This window comes from Cyclopterus lumpus, chromosome 17 (genome assembly GCF_009769545.1).
Source record: "Cyclopterus lumpus isolate fCycLum1 chromosome 17, fCycLum1.pri, whole genome shotgun sequence".
In the NCBI taxonomy this organism is placed as follows: domain Eukaryota; kingdom Metazoa; phylum Chordata; class Actinopteri; order Perciformes; family Cyclopteridae; genus Cyclopterus; species Cyclopterus lumpus.
The window spans coordinates 22,219,294-22,240,769 of record NC_046982.1 but is presented as its reverse complement, the minus strand read 5'-3'; the positions used below and the strand labels follow the sequence as shown (position 1 = coordinate 22,240,769).

The following is a 21,476-nucleotide window of genomic DNA, read 5'->3' as shown; positions in this document are numbered from 1 at the left end:
TTCTGAACATGTGTGTTTCAGATCAGTGAGGAGCTGGACAGGGTGAAGCAGGAGATGGAGGAGAAAGGCAGCAGCATGTCTGATGGAGGTGATGCTGATGACTGCGTGTGTGTGAAGAGGTGAACTGTCTGTCTGTCTGCTGCTGACCGTCTGTCTGCGTCCGTCCTGCAGCTCCGGTGGTGAAGATCAAGCAGAGTTTGACCAAGTTGAAGCAGGAGATCCTTCAGATGGACGTGAGGATCGGCGTCGTGGAGCACACGCTGCTGCAGGCCAAACTCAAGGAGAAGTCCAACATGACGCGGGACATGCACGCCACTAACATCTCAGAGCCCGCCTCCGGGCCCTTCTCCTAGGTCCACCTCCCTGCTGGGCCCTTCTCCTAGGTCCACCTCCATGCTGGGCCCTTCTCCTAGGTCCACCTCCCTGCTGGGCCCTTCTCCTAGGACCACCTCCACGCTGGGCCCTTCTCCTAGGTCCACCTCCCCGCTGGGCCCTTCTCCTAGGTCCACCTCCCCGCTGGGCCCTTCTCCTAGGTCCACCTCCATGCTGGGCCCTTCTCCTAGGTCCACCTCCCCGCTGGGCCCTTCTCCTAGGACCACCTTCATGCTGGGCTCTTCTCCTAGGTCCACCTCCATGCTGGGCCCTTCTCCTAGGACCACCTCCATGCTGGGCCCTTCTCCTAGGACCACCTCCATGCTGGGCTCTTCTCCTAGGTCCACCTCCATGCTGGGCCCTTCTCCTAGGACCACCTCCATGCTGGGCTCTTCTCCTAGGACCACCTCCATGCTGGGCCCTTCTCCTAGGTCCACCTCCCCGCTGGGCCCTTCTCCTAGGACCACCTCCACGCTGGGCCCTTCTCCTAGGTCCACCTCCCCGCTGGGCCCTTCTCCTAGGACCACCTCCATGCTGGGCTCTTCTCCTAGGTCCACCTCCATGCTGGGCCCTTCTCCTAGGACCACCTCCATGCTGGGCCCTTCTCCTAGGACCACCTCCATGCTGGGCTCTTCTCCTAGGTCCACCTCCATGCTGGGCCCTTCTCCTAGGACCACCTCCATGCTGGGCCCTTCTCCTAGCTCCACCTCCATGTTGGGCCCTTCTCCTAGGTCCACCTTCATGCTGGGCCCTTCTCCTAGCTCCACCTCCATGTTGGGCCCTTCTCCTAGGACCACCTCCATGCTGGGCCCTTCTCCTAGCTCCACCTCCACGCTGGGCCCTTCTCCTAGGACCACCTCCATGCTGGGCCCTTCTCCTAGCTCCACCTCCACGCTGGGCCCTTCTCCTAGCTCCACCTCCATGTTGGGCCCTTCTCCTAGCTCCACCTCCATGTTGGGCCCTTCTCCTAGGTCCACCTTCATGCTGGGCCCTTCTCCTAGCTCCACCTCCACGCTGGGCCCTTCTCCTAGGACCACCTCCATGCTGGGCCCTTCTCCTAGGACCACCTCCATGCTGGGCTCTTCTCCTAGGTCCACCTCCATGCTGGGCCCTTCTCCTAGGACCACCTCCATGCTGGGCCCTTCTCCTAGCTCCACCTCCATGTTGGGCCCTTCTCCTAGGTCCACCTTCATGCTGGGCCCTTCTCCTAGCTCCACCTCCATGTTGGGCCCTTCTCCTAGGACCACCTCCATGCTGGGCCCTTCTCCTAGCTCCACCTCCACGCTGGGCCCTTCTCCTAGGACCACCTCCATGCTGGGCCCTTCTCCTAGCTCCACCTCCACGCTGGGCCCTTCTCCTAGCTCCACCTCCATGTTGGGCCCTTCTCCTAGCTCCACCTCCATGTTGGGCCCTTCTCCTAGGTCCACCTTCATGCTGGGCCCTTCTCCTAGCTCCACCTCCACGCTGGGCCCTTCTCCTAGGACCACCTCCATGCTGGGCCCTTCTCCTAGGACCACCTCCACGCTGGGCCCTTCTCCTAGGACCACCTCCATGCTGGGCCCTTCTCCTAGCTCCACCTACACGCTGGGCCCTTCTCCTAGGACCACCTCCATGCTGGGCCCTTCTCCTAGCTCCACCTCCCCGCTGGGCCCTTCTCCTAGCTCCACCTACACGCTGGGCCCTTCTCCTAGGACCACCTCCATGTTGGGCCCTTCTCCTAGGACCACCTCCACGCTGGGCCCTTCTCCTAGGACCACCTCCACGCTGGGCCCTTCTCCTAGCTCCACCTCCCCGCTGGGCCCTTCTCCTAGCTCCACCTACACGCTGGGCCCTTCTCCTAGGACCACCTCCATGCTGGGCCCTTCTCCTAGGACCACCTCCACGCTGGGCCCTTCTCCTAGGACCACCTCCATGCTGGGCCCTTCTCCTTCTCTTGAGTCTCATAACGTTGGATCTTCATAAGAAAACACTTGCAGCAGCATGAAGTTATAAACACATTTGAATGGTTCCATTTGGCCCTTTTGTCATAAATGTCATTTATGAATTGTTGTATATGAAGATTGAAATATATTCAGATATGTTCTGCCTTTAGAAGACGTTATTTGTTAATGAACTTGTTTTAGTTTTTAAACTTTTATAATAAACATGTTTCATATGAATTAAATAAGAAGTGTACGTTCTTTAAAGCAGAGACACCAGAGACACCAGAGACACCAGAGAGACACCAGAGACACCAGAGACACCAGAGAGACACCAGAGACACCAGAGAGACACCAGAGAGACACCAGAGACACCAGAGAGACACCAGAGAGACACCAGAGACACCAGAGACACCAGAGAGACACCAGAGAGACACCAGAGAGACACCAGAGACACCAGAGACACCAGAGACACCAGAGAGACACCAGAGAGACACCAGAGAGACACCAGAGACCAGAGAGACACCAGAGAGACACCAGAGAGACACCAGAGAGACACCAGAGACACCAGAGACACCAGAGAGACACCAGAGAGACACCAGAGACCAGAGAGACACCAGAGAGACACCAGAGACCAGAGAGACACCAGAGAGACACCAGAGAGACACCAGAGACACCAGAGAGACACCAGAGATACCAGAGAGACACCAGAGAGACACCAGAGACCAGAGAGACACCAGAGAGACACCAGAGAGACACCAGAGAGACACGAGAGACCAGAGAGATACCAGAGAGACACCAGAGAGACACCAGAGAGACACCAGAGACCAGAGAGATACCAGAGAGATACCAGAGAGACACCAGAGACACCAGAGACACCAGAGAGATACCAGAGAGACACCAGAGAGACACCAGAGAGACACCAGAGAGACACGAGAGACCAGAGAGATACCAGAGAGACCAGAGAGACACCAGAGAGACACCAGAGACCAGAGAGACCAGAGAGATACCAGAGAGACCAGAGAGACACCAGAGAGACACCAGACACCAGAGAGACACCAGAGACACCAGAGAGATACCAGAGATACCAGAGAGACACCAGAGAGACCAGAGAGACACCAGAGAGACACCAGAGACACCAGAGACACCAGAGAGACCAGAGAGATACCAGAGAGACCAGAGAGACACCAGAGAGACACCAGAGACACCAGAGAGATACCAGAGATACCAGAGAGACACCAGAGAGACACCAGAGAGACACCAGAGACACCAGAGAGACACCAGAGAGACACCAGAGACACCAGAGACACCAGAGAGACACCAGAGAGACACCAGAGAGACACCAGAGAGACACCAGAGACACCAGAGAGACACCAGAGACACCAGAGAGACACCAGAGAGACACCAGAGAGACACCAGAGACCAGAGAGACACCAGAGAGACACCAGAGAGACACCAGAGAGACACCAGAGACACCAGAGAGACACCAGAGATACCAGAGAGACACCAGAGAGACACCAGAGACCAGAGAGACACCAGAGAGACACCAGAGAGACACCAGAGAGACACCAGAGAGACACGAGAGACCAGAGAGATACCAGAGAGACACCAGAGAGACACCAGAGAGACACCAGAGACCAGAGAGATACCAGAGAGATACCAGAGAGACACCAGAGACACCAGAGACACCAGAGAGATACCAGAGAGACACCAGAGAGACACCAGAGAGACACCAGAGAGACACGAGAGACCAGAGAGATACCAGAGAGATACCAGAGAGACCAGAGAGACACCAGAGAGACACCAGAGACACCAGAGAGATACCAGAGATACCAGAGAGACACCAGAGAGACACCAGAGAGAGACCAGAGAGACACCAGAGACACCAGAGAGATACCAGAGACACCAGAGAGACACCAGAGACACCAGAGAGACACCAGAGAGACACCAGAGACACCAGAGACACCAGAGAGACCAGAGAGACACCAGAGAGACACCAGAGAGACCAGAGAGACACCAGAGACACCAGAGACACCAGAGAGACACCAGAGAGATACCAGAGACACCAGAGATACCAGAGACACCAGAGACACCAGAGACACCAGAGACACCAGAGAGACACCAGAGAGACACCAGAGAGACACCAGAGACACCAGAGAGACACCAGAGATACCAGAGAGACACCAGAGAGACCAGAGAGACACCAGAGAGACACCAGAGAGACCAGAGAGACACCAGAGAGACACCAGAGAGACCAGAGAGACACCAGAGACACCAGAGAGACACCAGAGAGACACCAGAGACACCAGAGAGACACCAGAGAGACACCAGAGACACCAGAGACACCAGAGAGACACCAGACACGAGAGACCAGAGAGATACCAGAGAGATACCAGAGAGACCAGAGAGACACCAGAGAGACACCAGAGACACCAGAGAGATACCAGAGATACCAGAGAGACACCAGAGAGACCAGAGAGACACCAGAGAGACACCAGAGAGACCAGAGAGACACCAGAGACACCAGAGACACCAGAGAGACACCAGAGACACCAGAGAGACACCAGAGAGACACCAGAGACACCAGAGAGACACCAGAGAGACACCAGAGAGATACCAGAGAGGGACCAGAGAGACACCAGAGACACCAGAGACACCAGAGAGACACCAGAGAGACACCAGAGAGAGACCAGAGAGACACCAGAGACACCAGAGAGATACCAGAGACACCAGAGAGACACCAGAGACACCAGAGAGACACCAGAGAGACACCAGAGACACCAGAGAGACACCAGAGAGACACCAGAGAGACACCAGAGACACCAGAGAGACACCAGAGACACCAGAGAGACACCAGAGAGACACCAGAGACACCAGAGAGACACCAGAGAGACACCAGAGAGACCAAAGACACCAGAGAGACACCACAGACACCAGAGACACCAGAGAGACCACAGACACCAGAGAGACACCACAGACACCAGAGACACCACAGACACCAGAGACACCAGAGAGACCACAGACACCAGAGAGACACCACAGACACCAGAGACACCAGAGAGACCACAGACACCGGAGAGACACCACAGACACCAGAGACACCAGAGAGACCACAGACACCAGAGAGACACCAGAGAGACCACAGACACCAGAGAGACCAGAGAGACACCAGAGAGACCCCAGAGAGACCAGAGAGACACCAGAGACACCAGAGAGACACCAGAGAGACACCAGAGAGATACCAGAGAGACACCAGAGACACCAGAGAGACACCACAGACACCAGAGAGACACCAGAGACACCAGAGAGACACCACAGACACCAGAGAGACACCAGAGAGACCAGAGACACCAGAGACACCACAGACACCAGAGACACCAGAGAGACCACAGACACCAGAGACACCACAGACACCAGAGACACCAGAGAGACCACAGACACCAGAGAGACACCAGAGACAGAGACACCAGAGACACCAGAGAGACCAGAGAGACCAGAGACACCTCAGGACGGTGACTGAAGGAGTGACATCATCACCTCAGAGTCCAGCATGAAGTGTTTCATGAGAAGCCTTTGGACCCGATGAGCAGAACTTCAGCTCCGCTTCGTCTCAATCGGAGCAGGGGTCTTGTGGAGGGGGTCTTGTGGAGGGGGTCTTGTGGAGGGGGTCTTGTGGAGGAGGTCTTGTGGAGGGAGTCTTCTAGAGGGGTCTTGTGGAGGAGTCTTGTGGAGGGGTCTTGTGGAGGGGTCTTGTGGAGGGGTCTTGTGGAGGGGGTCTTGTGGAGGGGGTCTTGTGGAGGGGGTCTTGTGGATGGGTCTTGTGGAGGGGGTCTTGTGGAGGATGTCTTGTGGAGGGGGTCTTGTGGAGGGGTCTTGTGGAGAGGTCTTGTGGAGGAGGTCTTGTGGAGGTGTCTTGTGGAGGGGGTCTTGTGGAGGAGGTCTTGTGGAGGGTGTCTTCTGGAGGGGTCTTGTGGAGGATGTCTTGTGGAGGGGGTCTTGTGGCGGGGGTCTTGTGGAGGGATCTTGTGGAGGGGGTCTTGTGGAGGGGTCTTTTGGAGGGGGTCTTGTGGAGGGGTCTTGTGGAGGAGTCTTGTGGAGGGGTCTTGTGGAGGGGGTCTTGTGGATGGGTCTTGTGGAGGGGGTCTTGTGGAGGATGTCTTGTGGAGGGGGTCTTGTGGAGGAGGTCTTGTGGAGGGAGTCTTCTAGAGGGGTCTTGTGGAGGAGTCTTGTGGAGGGGTCTTGTGGAGGGGTCTTGTGGAGGGGTCTTGTGGAGGGGGTCTTGTGGAGGGGGTCTAGTGGAGGGGGTCTTGTGGATGGGTCTTGTGGAGGGGGTCTTGTGGAGGATGTCTTGTGGAGGGGGTCTTGTGGAGGGGTCTTGTGGAGAGGTCTTGTGGAGGAGGTCTTGTGGAGGTGTCTTGTGGAGGGGGTCTTGTGGAGGAGGTCTTGTGGAGGGTGTCTTCTGGAGGGGTCTTGTGGAGGATGTCTTGTGGAGGGGGTCTTGTGGCGGGGGTCTTGTGGAGGGATCTTGTGGAGGGGGTCTTGTGGAGGGGTCTTTTGGAGGGGGTCTTGTGGAGGGGTCTTGTGGAGGGGGTCTTGTGGAGGATGTCTTGTGGAGGGGGTCTTGTGGAGGGGTCTTGTGGAGGGGGTCTTGTGGAGGAGTCTTGTGGAGGGGTCTTGTGGAGGGGGTCTTGTGGAGGGGTCTTGTGGAGGGGGTCTTGTGGAGGGGTCTTGTGGAAGGGGTCTTGTGGAGGAGTCTTGTGGAGGGGTCTTGTGGAGGGGGTCTTGTTGATGGGTCTTGTGTAGGGGGTCTTGTGGAGGATGTATTGTGGAGGGGGTCTTGTGGAGGGGACTTGTGGAGGGGGTCTTGTTGATGGGTCTTGTGGATGGGTCTTGTGGAGGGAGTCTTCTGGAGGGGTCTTGTGGAGGGGTCTTGTGGAGGGAGTCTTCTGGAGGGGTCTTCTGGAGGGGTCTTGTGGAGGGGGTCTTGTGGAGGGGTCTTGTGGAGGGAGTCTTCTGGAGGGGTCTTGTGGAGGGGGTCTTGTGGATGGGTCTTGTGGAGGGGGTCTTGTGGAGGGGTCTTGTGGAGGGGCAATAAAGTCCCAAATCCACAACATGAGGGGACAAACCGTTTCCTGAATCGATCACGTGGTACGTCTGGCTCGTCATCACAGTAAAAGTACTAATACCACACTGTAGAGATACTGTGACAGTAAAAGTACTAATACCACACTGTAGAGATACTGTGTGACAGTAAAAGTACTAATACCACACTGTAGAGATACTGTGTGACAGTAAAAGTACTAATACCACACTGTAGAGATACTGTGACAGTAAAAGTACTAATACCACACTGTAGAGATACTATGTTACAGTAAAAGTACTAATACCACACTGTAGAGATACTGTGTGACAGTAAAAGTACTAATACCACACTGTAGAGATACTATGTGACAGTAAAAGTACTAATACCACACTGTAGATATACTATGTTACAGTAAAAGTACTAATACCACACTGTAGAGATACTGTGACAGTAAAAGTACTAATACCACACTGTAGAGATACTATGTTACAGTAAAAGTACTAATACCACACTGTAGATATACTATGTTACAGTAAAAGTACTAATACCACACTGTAGAGATACTGTGTGACAGTAAAAGTACTAATACCACACTGTAGATATACTATGTGACAGTAAAAGTACTAATACCACACTGTAGATATACTATGTTACAGTAAAAGTACTAATACCACACTGTAGAGATACTGTGTGACAGTAAAAGTACTAATACCACACTGTAGATATACTATGTTACAGTAAAAGTACTAATACCACACTGTAGAGATACTGTGACAGTAAAAGTACTAATACCACACTGTAGAGATACTGTGACAGTAAAAGTACTAATACCACACTGTAGAGATACTATGTTACAGTAAAAGTACTAATACCACACTGTAGATATACTATGTTACAGTAAAAGTACTAATACCACACTGTAGAGATACTATGTGACAGTAAAAGTACTAATACCACACTGTAGAGATACTGTGACAGTAAAAGTACTAATACCACACTGTAGAGATACTATGTGACAGTAAAAGTACTAATACCACACTGTAGAGATACTGTGACAGTAAAAGTACTAATACCACACTGTAGAGATACTGTGACAGTAAAAGTACTAATACCACACTGTAGAGATACTATGTGACAGTAAAAGTACTAATACCACACTGTAGAGATACTGTGACAGTAAAAGTACTAATACCACACTGTAGAGATACTATGTTACAGTAAAAGTACTAATACCACACTGTAGAGATACTGTGACAGTAAAAGTACTAATACCACACTGTAGAGATACTGTGTGACAGTAAAAGTACTAATACCACACTGTAGAGATACTGTGTGACAGTAAAAGTACTAATACCACACTGTAGAGATACTATGTTACAGTAAAAGTACTAATACCACACTGTAGAGATACTGTGTGACAGTAAAAGTACTAATACCACACTGTAGAGATACTGTGACAGTAAAAGTACTAATACCACACTGTAGAGATACTATGTGACAGTAAAAGTACTAATACCACACTGTAGAGATACTGTGACAGTAAAAGTACTAATACCACACTGTAGAGATACTATGTTACAGTAAAAGTACTAATACCACACTGTAGAGATACTATGTTACAGTAAAAGTACTAATACCACACTGTAGAGATACTGTGTGACAGTAAAAGTACTAATACCACACTGTAGAGATACTGTGACAGTAAAAGTACTAATACCACACTGTAGAGATACTGTGACAGTAAAAGTACTAATACCACACTGTAGAGATACTATGTGACAGTAAAAGTACTAATACCACACTGTAGAGATACTGTGACAGTAAAAGTACTAATACCACACTGTAGAGATACTATGTTACAGTAAAAGTACTAATACCACACTGTAGAGATACTGTGACAGTAAAAGTACTAATACCACACTGTAGAGATACTATGTGACAGTAAAAGTACTAATACCACACTGTAGAGATACTGTGACAGTAAAAGTACTAATACCACACTGTAGAGATACTATGTTACAGTAAAAGTACTAATACCACACTGTAGAGATACTGTGTGACAGTAAAAGTACTAATACCACACTGTAGAGATACTGTGTGACAGTAAAAGTACTAATACCACACTGTAGAGATACTATGTTACAGTAAAAGTACTAATACCACACTGTAGAGATACTGTGTGACAGTAAAAGTACTAATACCACACTGTAGAGATACTGTGACAGTAAAAGTACTAATACCACACTGTAGAGATACTATGTGACAGTAAAAGTACTAATACCACACTGTAGAGATACTGTGACAGTAAAAGTACTAATACCACACTGTAGAGATACTATGTTACAGTAAAAGTACTAATACCACACTGTAGAGATACTATGTTACAGTAAAAGTACTAATACCACACTGTAGAGATACTGTGTGACAGTAAAAGTACTAATACCACACTGTAGAGATACTGTGACAGTAAAAGTACTAATACCACACTGTAGAGATACTGTGACAGTAAAAGTACTCATATACTTATTTTTGTTCTTTTTCATCCGCACTTCTTCTGAACTTCATCTCCTTCCTACGTTCAGCTTTGTAACTTGCTGTTCAGACCAGACCACTGACCACAGACCACACCACTGACCACAGACCAGACCACTGACCACAGACCACACCACTGACCACAGACCACACCACAGACCACACCACTGACCAGACCACTGACCACAGACCACACCACTGACCACAGACCACACCACTGACCAGACAACTGACCACAGACCACTGACCACACCACAGACCACAGACCAGACCACTGACCACAGACCAGACCACAGACCACAGACCTGACCACAGACCAGACCACAGACCACACCACTGACCAGACCACTGACCACAGACCAGACCACAGACCAGACCACAGACCAGACCACAGACCAGACCACTGACCACAGACCAGACCACTGACCACAGACCACACCACTGACCAGACAACTGACCACTGACCACAGACCAGACCACAGACCTGACCACAGACCAGACCACTGACCACAGACCACACCACTGACCAGACCACTGACCACAGACCAGACCACAGACCACTGACCACAGACCACACCACTGACCACAGACCAGACCACAGACCACAGACCAGACCACTGACCACAGACCAGACCACTGACCACAGACCAGACCACACACCACTGACCACAGACCAGACCACAGACCACAGACCACAGACCACAGACCACAGACCACAGACCAGACCACTGACCACAGACCAGACCACTGACCACAGACCAGACCACTCTCTAGTTCCTATTCTCACACACTCGTTGCTACTGAGAGGTGAGATGGAGCAGAAAGGAGCTCATCTGGACCAGGAGACCTTCTCTTTTATACATTTAACACCAGAAGACCAAAAGTTAAGGAATATTTTATCTGTTTAAATTATTCCACGCTGCACCAATCAGGTCAGGCTTTAACCGGAAGTTACGGGATTCCCCCTTCAAAGTAAAAGTAGGGATGCACTACAGAAAAAAATGTTGTGGACGATGACAATAATACAAAGATTGCATTACAATAAATATGAGAGTGTTATGTTTCCTGTTGAGAGAGATGATGATGACAGAGGCTTCGACATTTGGCTTTTCAATCAATACTTGAATGCATCCTTAAAGGAAAAGTGGTTTCACACAGAGAAACTAAATATATTAAATTAAATTAAAGCACAATGAACGCATAATAAAAAAATATGTACGAAATTTAAATTATTATATTAATTTCATAGTTCAATCTTTAGTTTCACACTAATCTGACTAAAATCGGTCCGCATAATAAAATAATGATGAATCTTTCAACCACTAATATAACTAATAACTAATAACACATTATTTCGTGTAGATCCCTTTTTTAGATGTGTGTGTTTATTTTAAATGTAAAAAAACAAAACACCGTCACGCGTTTACTCTGAAAAGCCTCGACCGGAAGCTGTCATGTGTGGTGTTTTTATTTTTATTTTGAAAGCCGGTGTGTGTTTCCGGTGTGTGGGCGAGGCTCGGAAGACGGTTTGAGGGCGAGCTTCAGGTTTTACTCCAAGATTTAAAGAAGAAGAGGAAGAAGAAGAAGAAAAAGAGGAAGAAAAAGAGGAAGAAGAGTGTTTCTTCACTTCCGGAACAGAAGCCAGGAGGAAACTTCCCGGTGAGTTATTTTCTTTGTCTGAGATCAACATGAAAATAAATGACTAGCTAAATGTTTCTAACTCATTTGTTCATAAACTGCTTCCTTTGTGTGCAAAACGCGAGTTTTATTACAGTATTTATATTTTAAACATAATCTCTGATGATAAACCAACAGACTTCCGTTATCACGGAAATACGTCAGGAATGTTGCGGCTGTGAAGCCCGATGGGAACATTATTGAGACGGTGGACAATAAACGCATTAATATAGTTGTAAATAATATGACAAAGTACCTTAAAACATGAGCGAAATTATTTATTTATATATATATATTAAAATAAAATAATATATAAATATATTAAAATAAAATAATATAAACTATATATATATTTATATATATATATATATAGTTTATATTATTTTATTTTAATATATTTTTTCTCTCTCTATATATATATATATATTATTTTTTCTATATTATATTATTTCTTTTAAATATATATATATATATATGAATGCAATATTACAAGATCTGTGGCACCAAAGCAACCTGGCGGGTCCACTGATGGAGGAATGGTTTGGTCCACTGATGGAGGAATGGTTTGGTCCACTGATGGAGGAATGGTTTGGTCCACTGATGGAGGAATGGTTTGGTCCACTGATGGAGGAATGGTTTGGTCCACTGATGGAGGAATGGTTTGGTCCATCTTTGTGTTTCCTGCTACGCGTTTTCCTCCAACATCAGCAGCTCCAGCAGAGACTGCTACCGCAAAGGATGCTGGGAAACCCGGAGTGGGAAGGGTCCAATGTGACACATATAGAGGGGGGGATTAAATAATTTAATAAATGCATTCTCACTATTAAGCCCTGAAGGAAGTGAAGTACAATAATAGGTTGTAAATATAATATATTTTTTGATATTAAACAAAAATGAACCTTTTTCTCCCCCCCCCCCCCCCCCCCCCCCCTCTCTCTTAAAGGAACCCCCAGTGTCACAGAGAACCCTTTAGGAAGTGTATAAAATAGTTTAAAAGTAAAGTACAAATAGTTCTCTGGAAGGATTAAAGCTTGTTGCTTCATATTAATATTCAGCATGAATCCTAAAGACAGAAGAAATAAAGTCTGACCAAACGTTTTCAGTCACATGACTAAAGTGTTTAGACCGTTGCTCTGCTTTCAACCCATTCTTCAGTTGAACCATACACACACACACACACACACACACACACACACACACACACACACACACACACACTCACACACACTCACACACTCACACTCACACACACTCACACACTCACACTCACACACTCACTCACACACACACACACACACACACACACACTCCCTTTTTTCATGCTCACACAGACGAACAGAAGCTGACCCAGTTCATATTTTATGGAGCAGAAATCTATCAGCTGTTGTTGATTCATGTTACATTTATTTATTTATTTCTGTAGCTTCACCTTCAACTAATCTTCATTTTTCTCCAAAGTTCTTAATAAAATCTGAAAATGCTCATTAATGTTTAATTAATTTATTATTATCATTATTAAATTATCATTATTATTATTACTATTATTATCATTATTAAATTATAATTATTATTACCATTATTATTGTTATTATTATTATCATCATCATTATTATTATTATCATTATTATCATTACGTAGCATAACTGGGGTTAGAGGCCCAGAGCTGCACCACTCACTGGAAAACACTGAAACACCAAAACACTGAAACATCGAAACACTGAAACATCGAAACACTGAAACATCGAAACACTGAAACATCGAAACACTGAAACATCAAAACACTGTAACATCGAAACACTGAAACATCAAAACACTGAAACATCAAAACACTGAAACATCGAAACACTGAAACATCAAAACACTGAAACACTGAAACATCAAAACACTGAAACATCAAAACACTGAAACATCAAAACACTGAAACACTGAAACATCGAAACACTGAAACATCAAAACACTGAAACATCGAAACACTGAAACATCAAAACACTGAAACATCAAAACACTGAAACATCAAAACACTGAAACATCAAAACACTGAAACACTGAAACATCAAAACACTGAAACATCGAAACACTGAAACACTGAAACATCAAAACACTGAAACATCAAAACACTGAAACACTGAAACATCAAAACACTGAAACACCAAAACACTGAAACACCAAAACACTGAAACATCAAAACACTGAAACATCAAAACACTGAAACATCGAAACACTGAAACACTGAAACATCAAAACACTGAAACATCAAAACACTGAAACATCAAAACACTGAAACATCAAAACACTGAAACACTGAAACACCAAAACACTGAAACATCAAAACACTGAAACATCGAAACACTGAAACATCGAAACATTGAAACACCAAAACATCAAAACCTCCCAGTCCTTATTCTGCATTTCTTCTTCTTGACTCAAACCAACATCCCATAATCCATAACACGTCCTGAGTGTGTAAATCACCACCAACACTCAGACATGTGGATTCATCCGCCGCTGAAAGTAGTCCCAAAACAAAAAGCACGTTTTCTTCCTCTTCGTGCGTTTCAGATTCTTCGATGCTTCAGGAAATGTTCTCTCCGTTGGAGCGGAGCTTCTGATTCTTCACCAGAAGACCACCATGTTCTTCTCCGGAGCCGTCACAAGTACGTCACGCTCGGGTTCTCTTGAGGGTTCCGTCCGTTGAGGAGTTCCTCAGGAACGTCTGCAGCTCTTCTCTGTGAAGTCTCGTGGTCGTCAAGGTAACGTCTCTGACCTCTGAACTGTGTTTCAGGTTCACCAATCAAACGGAGGTCACGAGGTCACTCCTGTCAGAGGTAAACAAACACGTCTCAAGACTGAATGCACTTCTGCTATTTTAATGTATTTACTTATAGTTTAATGGGAGTTATTTTTCATTCTGGTTGAAAGAAAACATTTATTTTACTTCTTTGTTTGTTTACATTTGTAGATTTCTCCTAAATTCACCTAAAGTTAACGCCTCATTTGCATATTTAAACACAACATTTAATAAAACTCCTCTTAATATATTAAGAAGCTTTATTCAGAGGGGTTTGTTCATTCAGAGCATTTTAATACCAAACATACATACATTTGTATTATTTAGTTTTTGGTATATAATTCAAATTCCGGATTATTAGACACATTTCTTTATGTGCAATGGAGCTATTATAAATGAGTCGATTGATATCATCAAATGTTCAGATATAATCTAATTCTATTATTATATATAAAACACATAGAACCTCAATGATACAGTGTAACCTTGCGCCTCCCTTCAGCCTCGACGTGTCGCTCCTCTCCCCCGACTCCTCCTACGTCTGCTCGCCGGCGGCGGGCGGCGCCCCGAGCTCCTGCCGCCGCTCGCCGCGCCTCCTCACCAACGGGTACTACGGCGTCACCGAGGACAGCTTCTCCTGGGACGGGGACGGCAACGTGTCGCTGACTCCCTGCAAGGCCAGCGTGTCCTACAAGGAGAACCCGGTCCGGTGAGAGCGGCTCCTGAGATCTGCGAGGACCTCGTGTTCCCTGACGTGGTCCGAGAGGAACCGTCATGGTTCTGTTTCTTCTCCTCGTTCTCTCAGGGTCTTCCGGCGCAGGCGGCGGACCCGGCGCTCTCTGGCCCGCCTGCTGAGCGACGTGACGGAGAGCTGCCAGTCCTGGCTGGACGAGAAAGTCTTCGGAGGCGTGTTCAGGACAGGACAGAACCAAAACCAGATCCTGGACCAGGACCAGGACTGGGCCAGGACCAGCCAGGAGGGCCCGGTCCCGTTGGACGAGTCAACCTGGTCCGGGTCTAGGTTTTACAGCACCGAGCTGGACGACAGCCGCAGCTTCACTTACGGTGGGTGATGGAGGGAGGAGCCCCGAGATGAGAGGGCGGAGCTAAAAACAGCTCAACGCTGAATGAGACATTTACATGTTACAATTACACATGAAGCATAGACTTCTATACAACCAGAGGAGTCGCCCCCTGGTGGTCAGGAGAGAGAATGCAGCTTTAACACATGAAGCATAGACTTCTATACAACCAGAGGAGTCGCCCCCTGGTGGTCAGGAGAGAGAATGCAGCTTTAACACATGAAGCATAGACTTCTATACAACCAGAGGAGTCGCCCCCTGGTGGTCAGGAGAGAGAATGCAGCTTTAACACATGAAGCATAGACTTCTATACAACCAGAGGAGTCGCCCCCTGGTGGTCAGGAGAGAGAATGCAGCTTTAATACATGAAGCATAGACTTCTATACAACCAGAGGAGTCGCCCCCTGGTGGTCAGGAGAGAGAATGCAGCTTTAACACATGAAGCATAGACTTCTATACAACCAGAGGAGTCGCCCCCTGGTGGTCAGGAGAGAGAATGCAGCTTCATCACATGAAGCATAGACTTCTATACAACCAGAGGAGTCGCCCCCTGGTGGTCAGGAGAGAGAATGCAGCTTTAACACATGAAGCATAGACTTCTATACAACCAGAGGAGTCGCCCCCTGGTGGTCAGGAGAGGGATTGCATGTATGTATGTATGTATGTATATATATATATATGTATGTATGTGTATGTATGTATATATATATATATATATATATATATACATATATATACATATACATATATATATATATATATATATATATATATATATATATATATATATATATATGTGTGTGTGTGTTTTTGTCTTTCAGACCACACTGAGATCCCGCCCCCTCCTGACAAAGTGGCCCCTTCTCCGAAGATGCTCATCCAGGAGGAGATTTGTTCTGAGATCTGTCAATCAAAGGAGCAGTTCACCCAGTTGCTTGGTGGCCTCTCTGAAGTCCCGCCTCCCTCACCGTACTACACCAACAGCTGCTGTCAGGCCTCACCTGAGCACGCAGGTGAGCAGCTCATGTGGGTCTCTGTTCTGTTCTGTGGACGCTCAGTTTCATTTCAGCCTCTTCACTAAATGCTAAATATGAGCTTTGATCAGAACTTGTTGATTTAAACGTTGTCGGTTTGTGTTTCAGGGTTCACGATGAAGGCTCTTCTCTTCCTCTTCACCGTCTTCATCCTCACTGCTCTGTCCTCAGGGTAACACTTTGTACCCCTTTTAGTCCCTTAAAACAGACTTACACAAAATGTATATTAATAAACACATGGAATAAAAACAACTTTACTACTTACGTTTAAAAAAACTGATATTGATTCACGATTTATATTATTGATACGATTTATAGCATCGATCTTATGAATTGATACGTCCAATCGAAAGAACCCTGAAACGTGCTTCATGCTTCTGCTTCTCTTCCTTTTGCTTCAGGTGTCTTTTGTGGAGCGCGACCGTCACGTCGAGCGCGGCGGCGGCGTTGATGCGTAAGTGTCGCGTGTCGCGTGTCGCGTGTCGTTCACCCGACTGCTCGTTGCTCTCAACGCTGGTTTTATACAACTTTGGAATAAAAAGATGGCGTCCTCGTCGTGAACGGATCTTATTTTCACAGACGGTCGTTTCTTTATTCAAATGTCATTTTTTATCGATGTTTCTTTCAGTCGTGACGAAGTCGGGGCCGATGGCCGAGTGGAGGAGGGCGAAGACGGAGGTGAGTCCACGAGCGAAGGAGGTCTTCTTTAACTCTGCCAACAACAACAACAACAACAGCTTCTTATGATTCTGTTGTCTTTCACAGGACATCACCTCAAGAAACGAGTAGAAAGAGCTTCAGGAGAGCGTTTCCAAAAGTCTGGAGCGTGAGACTGGAAGAGGTCTGTGGAAGACGTCTGTGGAAGAGGTCTGTGGAAGAGGGAAGAGGTCTGTGGAAGAGGTCTGGTGGACCCAGTAGAAGTAGTTCACATCTTTAATAACCGTTAGCATGAACGCTGCATCTCATGTTCGATGACGAGCTTTGAAGTGGAAACGTTCAGCATCTCAACCTGTCAGTCCAAAGCGAGGGACTCGTTAACACAAGTTACTGTAGTTTAATATAAATGATGCATGTCTGTAATAATGTAAATGTATCTTCTATTGGTAATAGTTGAACTCCAAAGTGACCGAATGAGAACAAATTCAGGTCCGACGGCGGCGAGCGGCGCTGTAAAAGCCTCACTTCTTTTCAAAATAAGAGCTCAGAAAAACAAACACAAATGCACAACACGCTAGTTGATCTACCTGGAAGATCAGGAAGTTCAGGAAGATACGTGAGGAAAGTAAGAGTTTTATTCCAAAATGAAACGACAAAAAGAGTTCAGCTGCACTGGCTCCGGTTTTATTGTGAAAATCTGAATCACGGCTTCCTGGATGGAGTTCTGACAGGAAAGAGTTTTGCTGGTGCAAAATGTCAAACGTTTAGTTTGTTGACGTCACCTGATTGACAGGTCGGTGGGCGGGGCCAAGGACTCTCCCATGACGTCCACGTGTTTGCATAATGACCTCATTGACAGGTCGGTGGGCGGGGCCAAGGACTCCCATGACGTCCATGTGTTTGCATAATGACCTCATTGACAAGTCGGTGGGCGGGGCCAAGGACTCTCCCATGACGTCCATGTGTTTGCATAATGACCTCATTGACAGGTCGGTGGGCGGGGCCAAGGACTCCCATGACGTCCACGTGTTTGCATATAGAACTGATTGACAGGTCGGTGGGCGGGGCCAAGGACTCCCATGACGTCCATGTGTTTGCATAATGACCTGATTGACAGGTCGGTGGGCGGGGCCAAGGACTCCCATGACGTCCACGTGTTTGCATATAGAACTGATTGACAGGTCGGTGGGCGGGGCCAAGGACTCCCATGACGTCCACGTGTTTGCATATAGAACTGATTGACAGGTCGGTGGGCGGGGCCAAGGACTCCCATGACGTCCACGTGTTTGCATATAGAACTGATTGACAGGTCGGTGGGTGGGGCCAAGGACTCCCATGACGTCCACGTGTTTGCATAATGACCTGATTGACAGCTCGGTGGGCGGGGCCTACCCATGCGTAATGCTACCTCATGATGATGAGTTCATACTGAGAATTAAATCCGATGTTAATCTTAAATGAAGCTAAATGGCGTCCCTTCACGAGCAGGTCGTCACCCTCCCGTTTCTTCTGCATTTTAAATATGAAGATTGTGAGTTTTTGCATTTTGGAGTAAAGCTCTTCATCTGTTAAGTGCCTTTTATATCAGCTTTAAACGAGCTGCGGAAACATTAACGCAGACCGGAGGTTTGAGTTCTCCTGCAGGGCGTTTAGATCTAAAATTAAATAAAAGAAAATTCTAATATATTTGTTACTCTGAGAAAAAAATATATAAAGCAGATTATTGTTTTTAATAGCAACAAATAAATAATACTGTGAATAGAAATGCAAAGCGGTCCTGGAAATAATAAATCAAACAATTTTAAAGAAATGAAGAAATGTACCTTTTTCTGTAAAATTGGTGTTGGATATTTCTCTCATTGCGTAGCTTAGCGTAGCTTAGCGTAGCGTAGCTTTACAGTTCTATTCAACCAAACCAGTTTAACCAACGAGCTGTAGACGTCCTTTAAAGCTTATTTGTGAAGCGTGCGTAGAAAACATAATTCATAACGCAGTTGTGTCGTTTTGAGGGTTCTTCAGGCTTCTTCACTTCACTCTTATTTTGAAACCAAAGGTTGTACTTACACGAGGAAGCAATAATTCAAAAGAGAAATGAATGTTTGCATCGGGAAAAGAAGCGAGGCTCAGAAACGTAAAGAAGTACCGTGTGGCTTTATAAGGTTTCTGACTTTATGAAGTTAGATTTTTCAAATTCAATCATGTTTTAGGGCTCAAACGAAGCCACAAAAACTCGTCAGTTTTGTATTCACTCAAAGTGCCAAAAATAAATCTATATATTACTAATATTTTTAATACATCTCTGATCGGCTTTTAGCTCCCGATTCTGGTTTTATGGCTGAAAATAGGAGCCACATCTTGGTTGGTGGAGACCAAAGTGGAGCTAAAACAGCGTGAATATTGTACTCATATTCATCGGACAGAAATGCCTCTCTGTAAACAACGTATCCTGCCCCCTGGTGGCCACAAGCAGCGTTAACTTATTCAGTTTAAACGTGGAGTGCGTTTTGGGAGTTTTGACAGTTTTCTTTATATAATCGACATTTATGAGGTAAATATTAAACGTACTGTTACGGAAATACATTTAATACGAATATTCTGGAATGAATCAAACCTTTTAGATAAGCACTTGTTTGTGATGTAATGCAGCTACTACACACACAAACACACACACATTTATATTTATATATATATATATATATATATATATATATATATATATAAATAAATTGTTTTCTGCACTTCTTTCCAACGATGGAGATATGTAACTGTGGCTGTAACACTTATTATATCTGTTTATTCCACTGTACTTTTTATTTTGTTAAAGTCTGAAAACTGTAAAGAATTCAACTTAAAACGAACAAACTGGATTTAAATTTAAAATCTGACACAAAAACAGAACTTATACTATAAGTATTATTATACAAGGTTTTGGAAGACGAGTTTCAAGGTCCAATTGTTTACAGTGTTTTGCATTAAGTGTTTTGTCGATATGAATATTTATCGTCCAATAAATCATTAAATATGAAGACAGACTGTGTGTTTCCGTCTCTGTAGTTTCATTGTGATGCTTTAAAAAAAAAGAAATAACAGGGAGATACTCCAAAGTATGTTCAAGAAAGAACAAGCAATAAGCAATTTCTATTATTATTAATGCTGAACATGTGATATGTATTGTTGTACGAGGGCTATTTGAATAAGTGGTGTTCGAATGAAGAAAACACTTGTGAGATTAGTTAATAAATATATATATATATATATATATATATATATATATATATATATATTTAATGTCCAACTGGTTCAAAGTTATCGAAGACTGAACACACAAAGAATGAACATCTCTGATGTTAATATGGTTTACAGCGTCATCATATTTGTTCACATTAGTGGACAAATAAACAAAAACAAACGAGGACGTAGATTAAAGGTAAGAATTAACATTTAATTAGTGTACAAATATGAATGTGTGTACAAAAGTACATGTATACGAATACCTAGAAGTCCCGAGGAAGCGGAAGTTACCGGAGTACTACTACGAGTCACGTGTGATGCCTTCAGGCTCCGCTCGGTGAAAACGAAGACTGGCTGAAGGTGGATTGTACAGTTCCCGTGATGCCTTCAAGTTCCGCTCGGTGAAAACGAGGACTGGCTGAAGGTGGATTGTGCCGGTCCCGTGATGCGTTCAGGCTCTGCTCGGTGAAAACGAGGACTGGCTGAAGGTGGATTGTGCCGGTCCCGTGATGCGTTCATGTGCGTGTTGTCGTTTAGCGTCTCGATGCGACGCCTCATTCTATTAACGTAGGTGGTAATTCAGTCTATTATTAGTTAATATTCTTACTGTTTTATAACACTTGTTTACATCTGGTCTCTCATTTGCATTTAATCCTGTAAATGTCCCCACTGGGACTTATCTTAACTATTAACTGTTACATCAACTCATCTAAAATTCATTATCTTTTAATTATATTTATTATTAATTATTTATTTTTTAATTGTTTGCATTCGTAGAATTTTTATAAAATGTATTTTTCATTTCAGCTGTAAAATGAATAAATACTCACAGTTCAGAGGAAGATTTGACAAAATTGTGTTTTTATTACAAAACGACAATAAAAACCCGCCGATGACGTTTAAAAAAAAGAACAGAATGATGTCGACGTGTACGAGCAAAGAGGAAGTGGCTGAGAGACGTGTACTCATCATGAGCCTCTTTTTGGAGCCACAAGGTGTGTTTGTAGCCATGTTGGGTCCATTTGTAGTCCGTTAGAGTCTCTTTATAGTCCGTTTGTGTCTCTTGTAGTCCGTTTGAGTCTCTTTGTAGTCCGTTTGTGT

At 45.8% G+C, this 21,476-nt stretch overlaps 2 protein-coding genes across 4 annotated transcripts in view; both read left to right on the top strand.

Moving 5' to 3' along the window:
* Positions 1–468, top strand: part of ift57 (intraflagellar transport 57 homolog (Chlamydomonas)) — a 4,908-nt gene extending 4,440 nt beyond the window's left edge. For both annotated transcript variants that reach the window (XM_034554852.1, XM_034554851.1), the window contains 2 exons: positions 22–88; positions 172–468. In XM_034554852.1, coding sequence (XP_034410743.1) covers positions 22–88; positions 172–353 — 249 coding nt within the window. In that variant the 3' untranslated portion in view covers positions 354–468. The remainder of the gene's footprint in view (positions 1–21; positions 89–171) is intronic.
* A 10,160-nt stretch (positions 469–10,628) lies between these two features.
* tmem71 (transmembrane protein 71) lies at positions 10,629–20,176 on the top strand. 2 transcript variants are annotated; one of them, XR_004611292.1, is made up of 11 exons: positions 10,629–11,565; positions 14,143–14,237; positions 14,366–14,408; positions 14,874–15,080; positions 15,177–15,436; positions 16,275–16,466; positions 16,596–16,659; positions 16,889–16,941; positions 17,116–17,165; positions 17,253–17,937; positions 18,134–20,176. XR_004611292.1 is itself a non-coding variant. In XM_034554871.1 (10 exons), exons 2-10 carry the CDS (start codon positions 14,213–14,215, stop codon positions 17,274–17,276), a joined length of 918 nt encoding a protein of 305 aa, XP_034410762.1. In that variant the 5' UTR covers positions 10,629–11,565; positions 14,143–14,212; the 3' UTR covers positions 17,277–20,176. The 2 variants fall into 2 exon arrangements, 1 of the variants encoding a protein (XP_034410762.1); XM_034554871.1 differs by having other exon boundaries at positions 17,253–20,176.
* Positions 20,177–21,476: the final 1,300 nt, after the last annotated feature.

Excerpts from the sequence above, each read along its gene's own strand:
- tmem71 (XM_034554871.1), top strand. The coding sequence starts at position 14,213 with ATGTTCTTCTCCGGAGCCGTCACAA. Across the intron at positions 15,437-16,274 it reads CAGCCGCAGCTTCACTTACG|ACCACACTGAGATCCCGCCC; the intron begins GTGGGTGATGGA and ends TTTGTCTTTCAG. Across the intron at positions 16,942-17,115 it reads CGCGGCGGCGGCGTTGATGC|TCGTGACGAAGTCGGGGCCG; the intron begins GTAAGTGTCGCG and ends TGTTTCTTTCAG.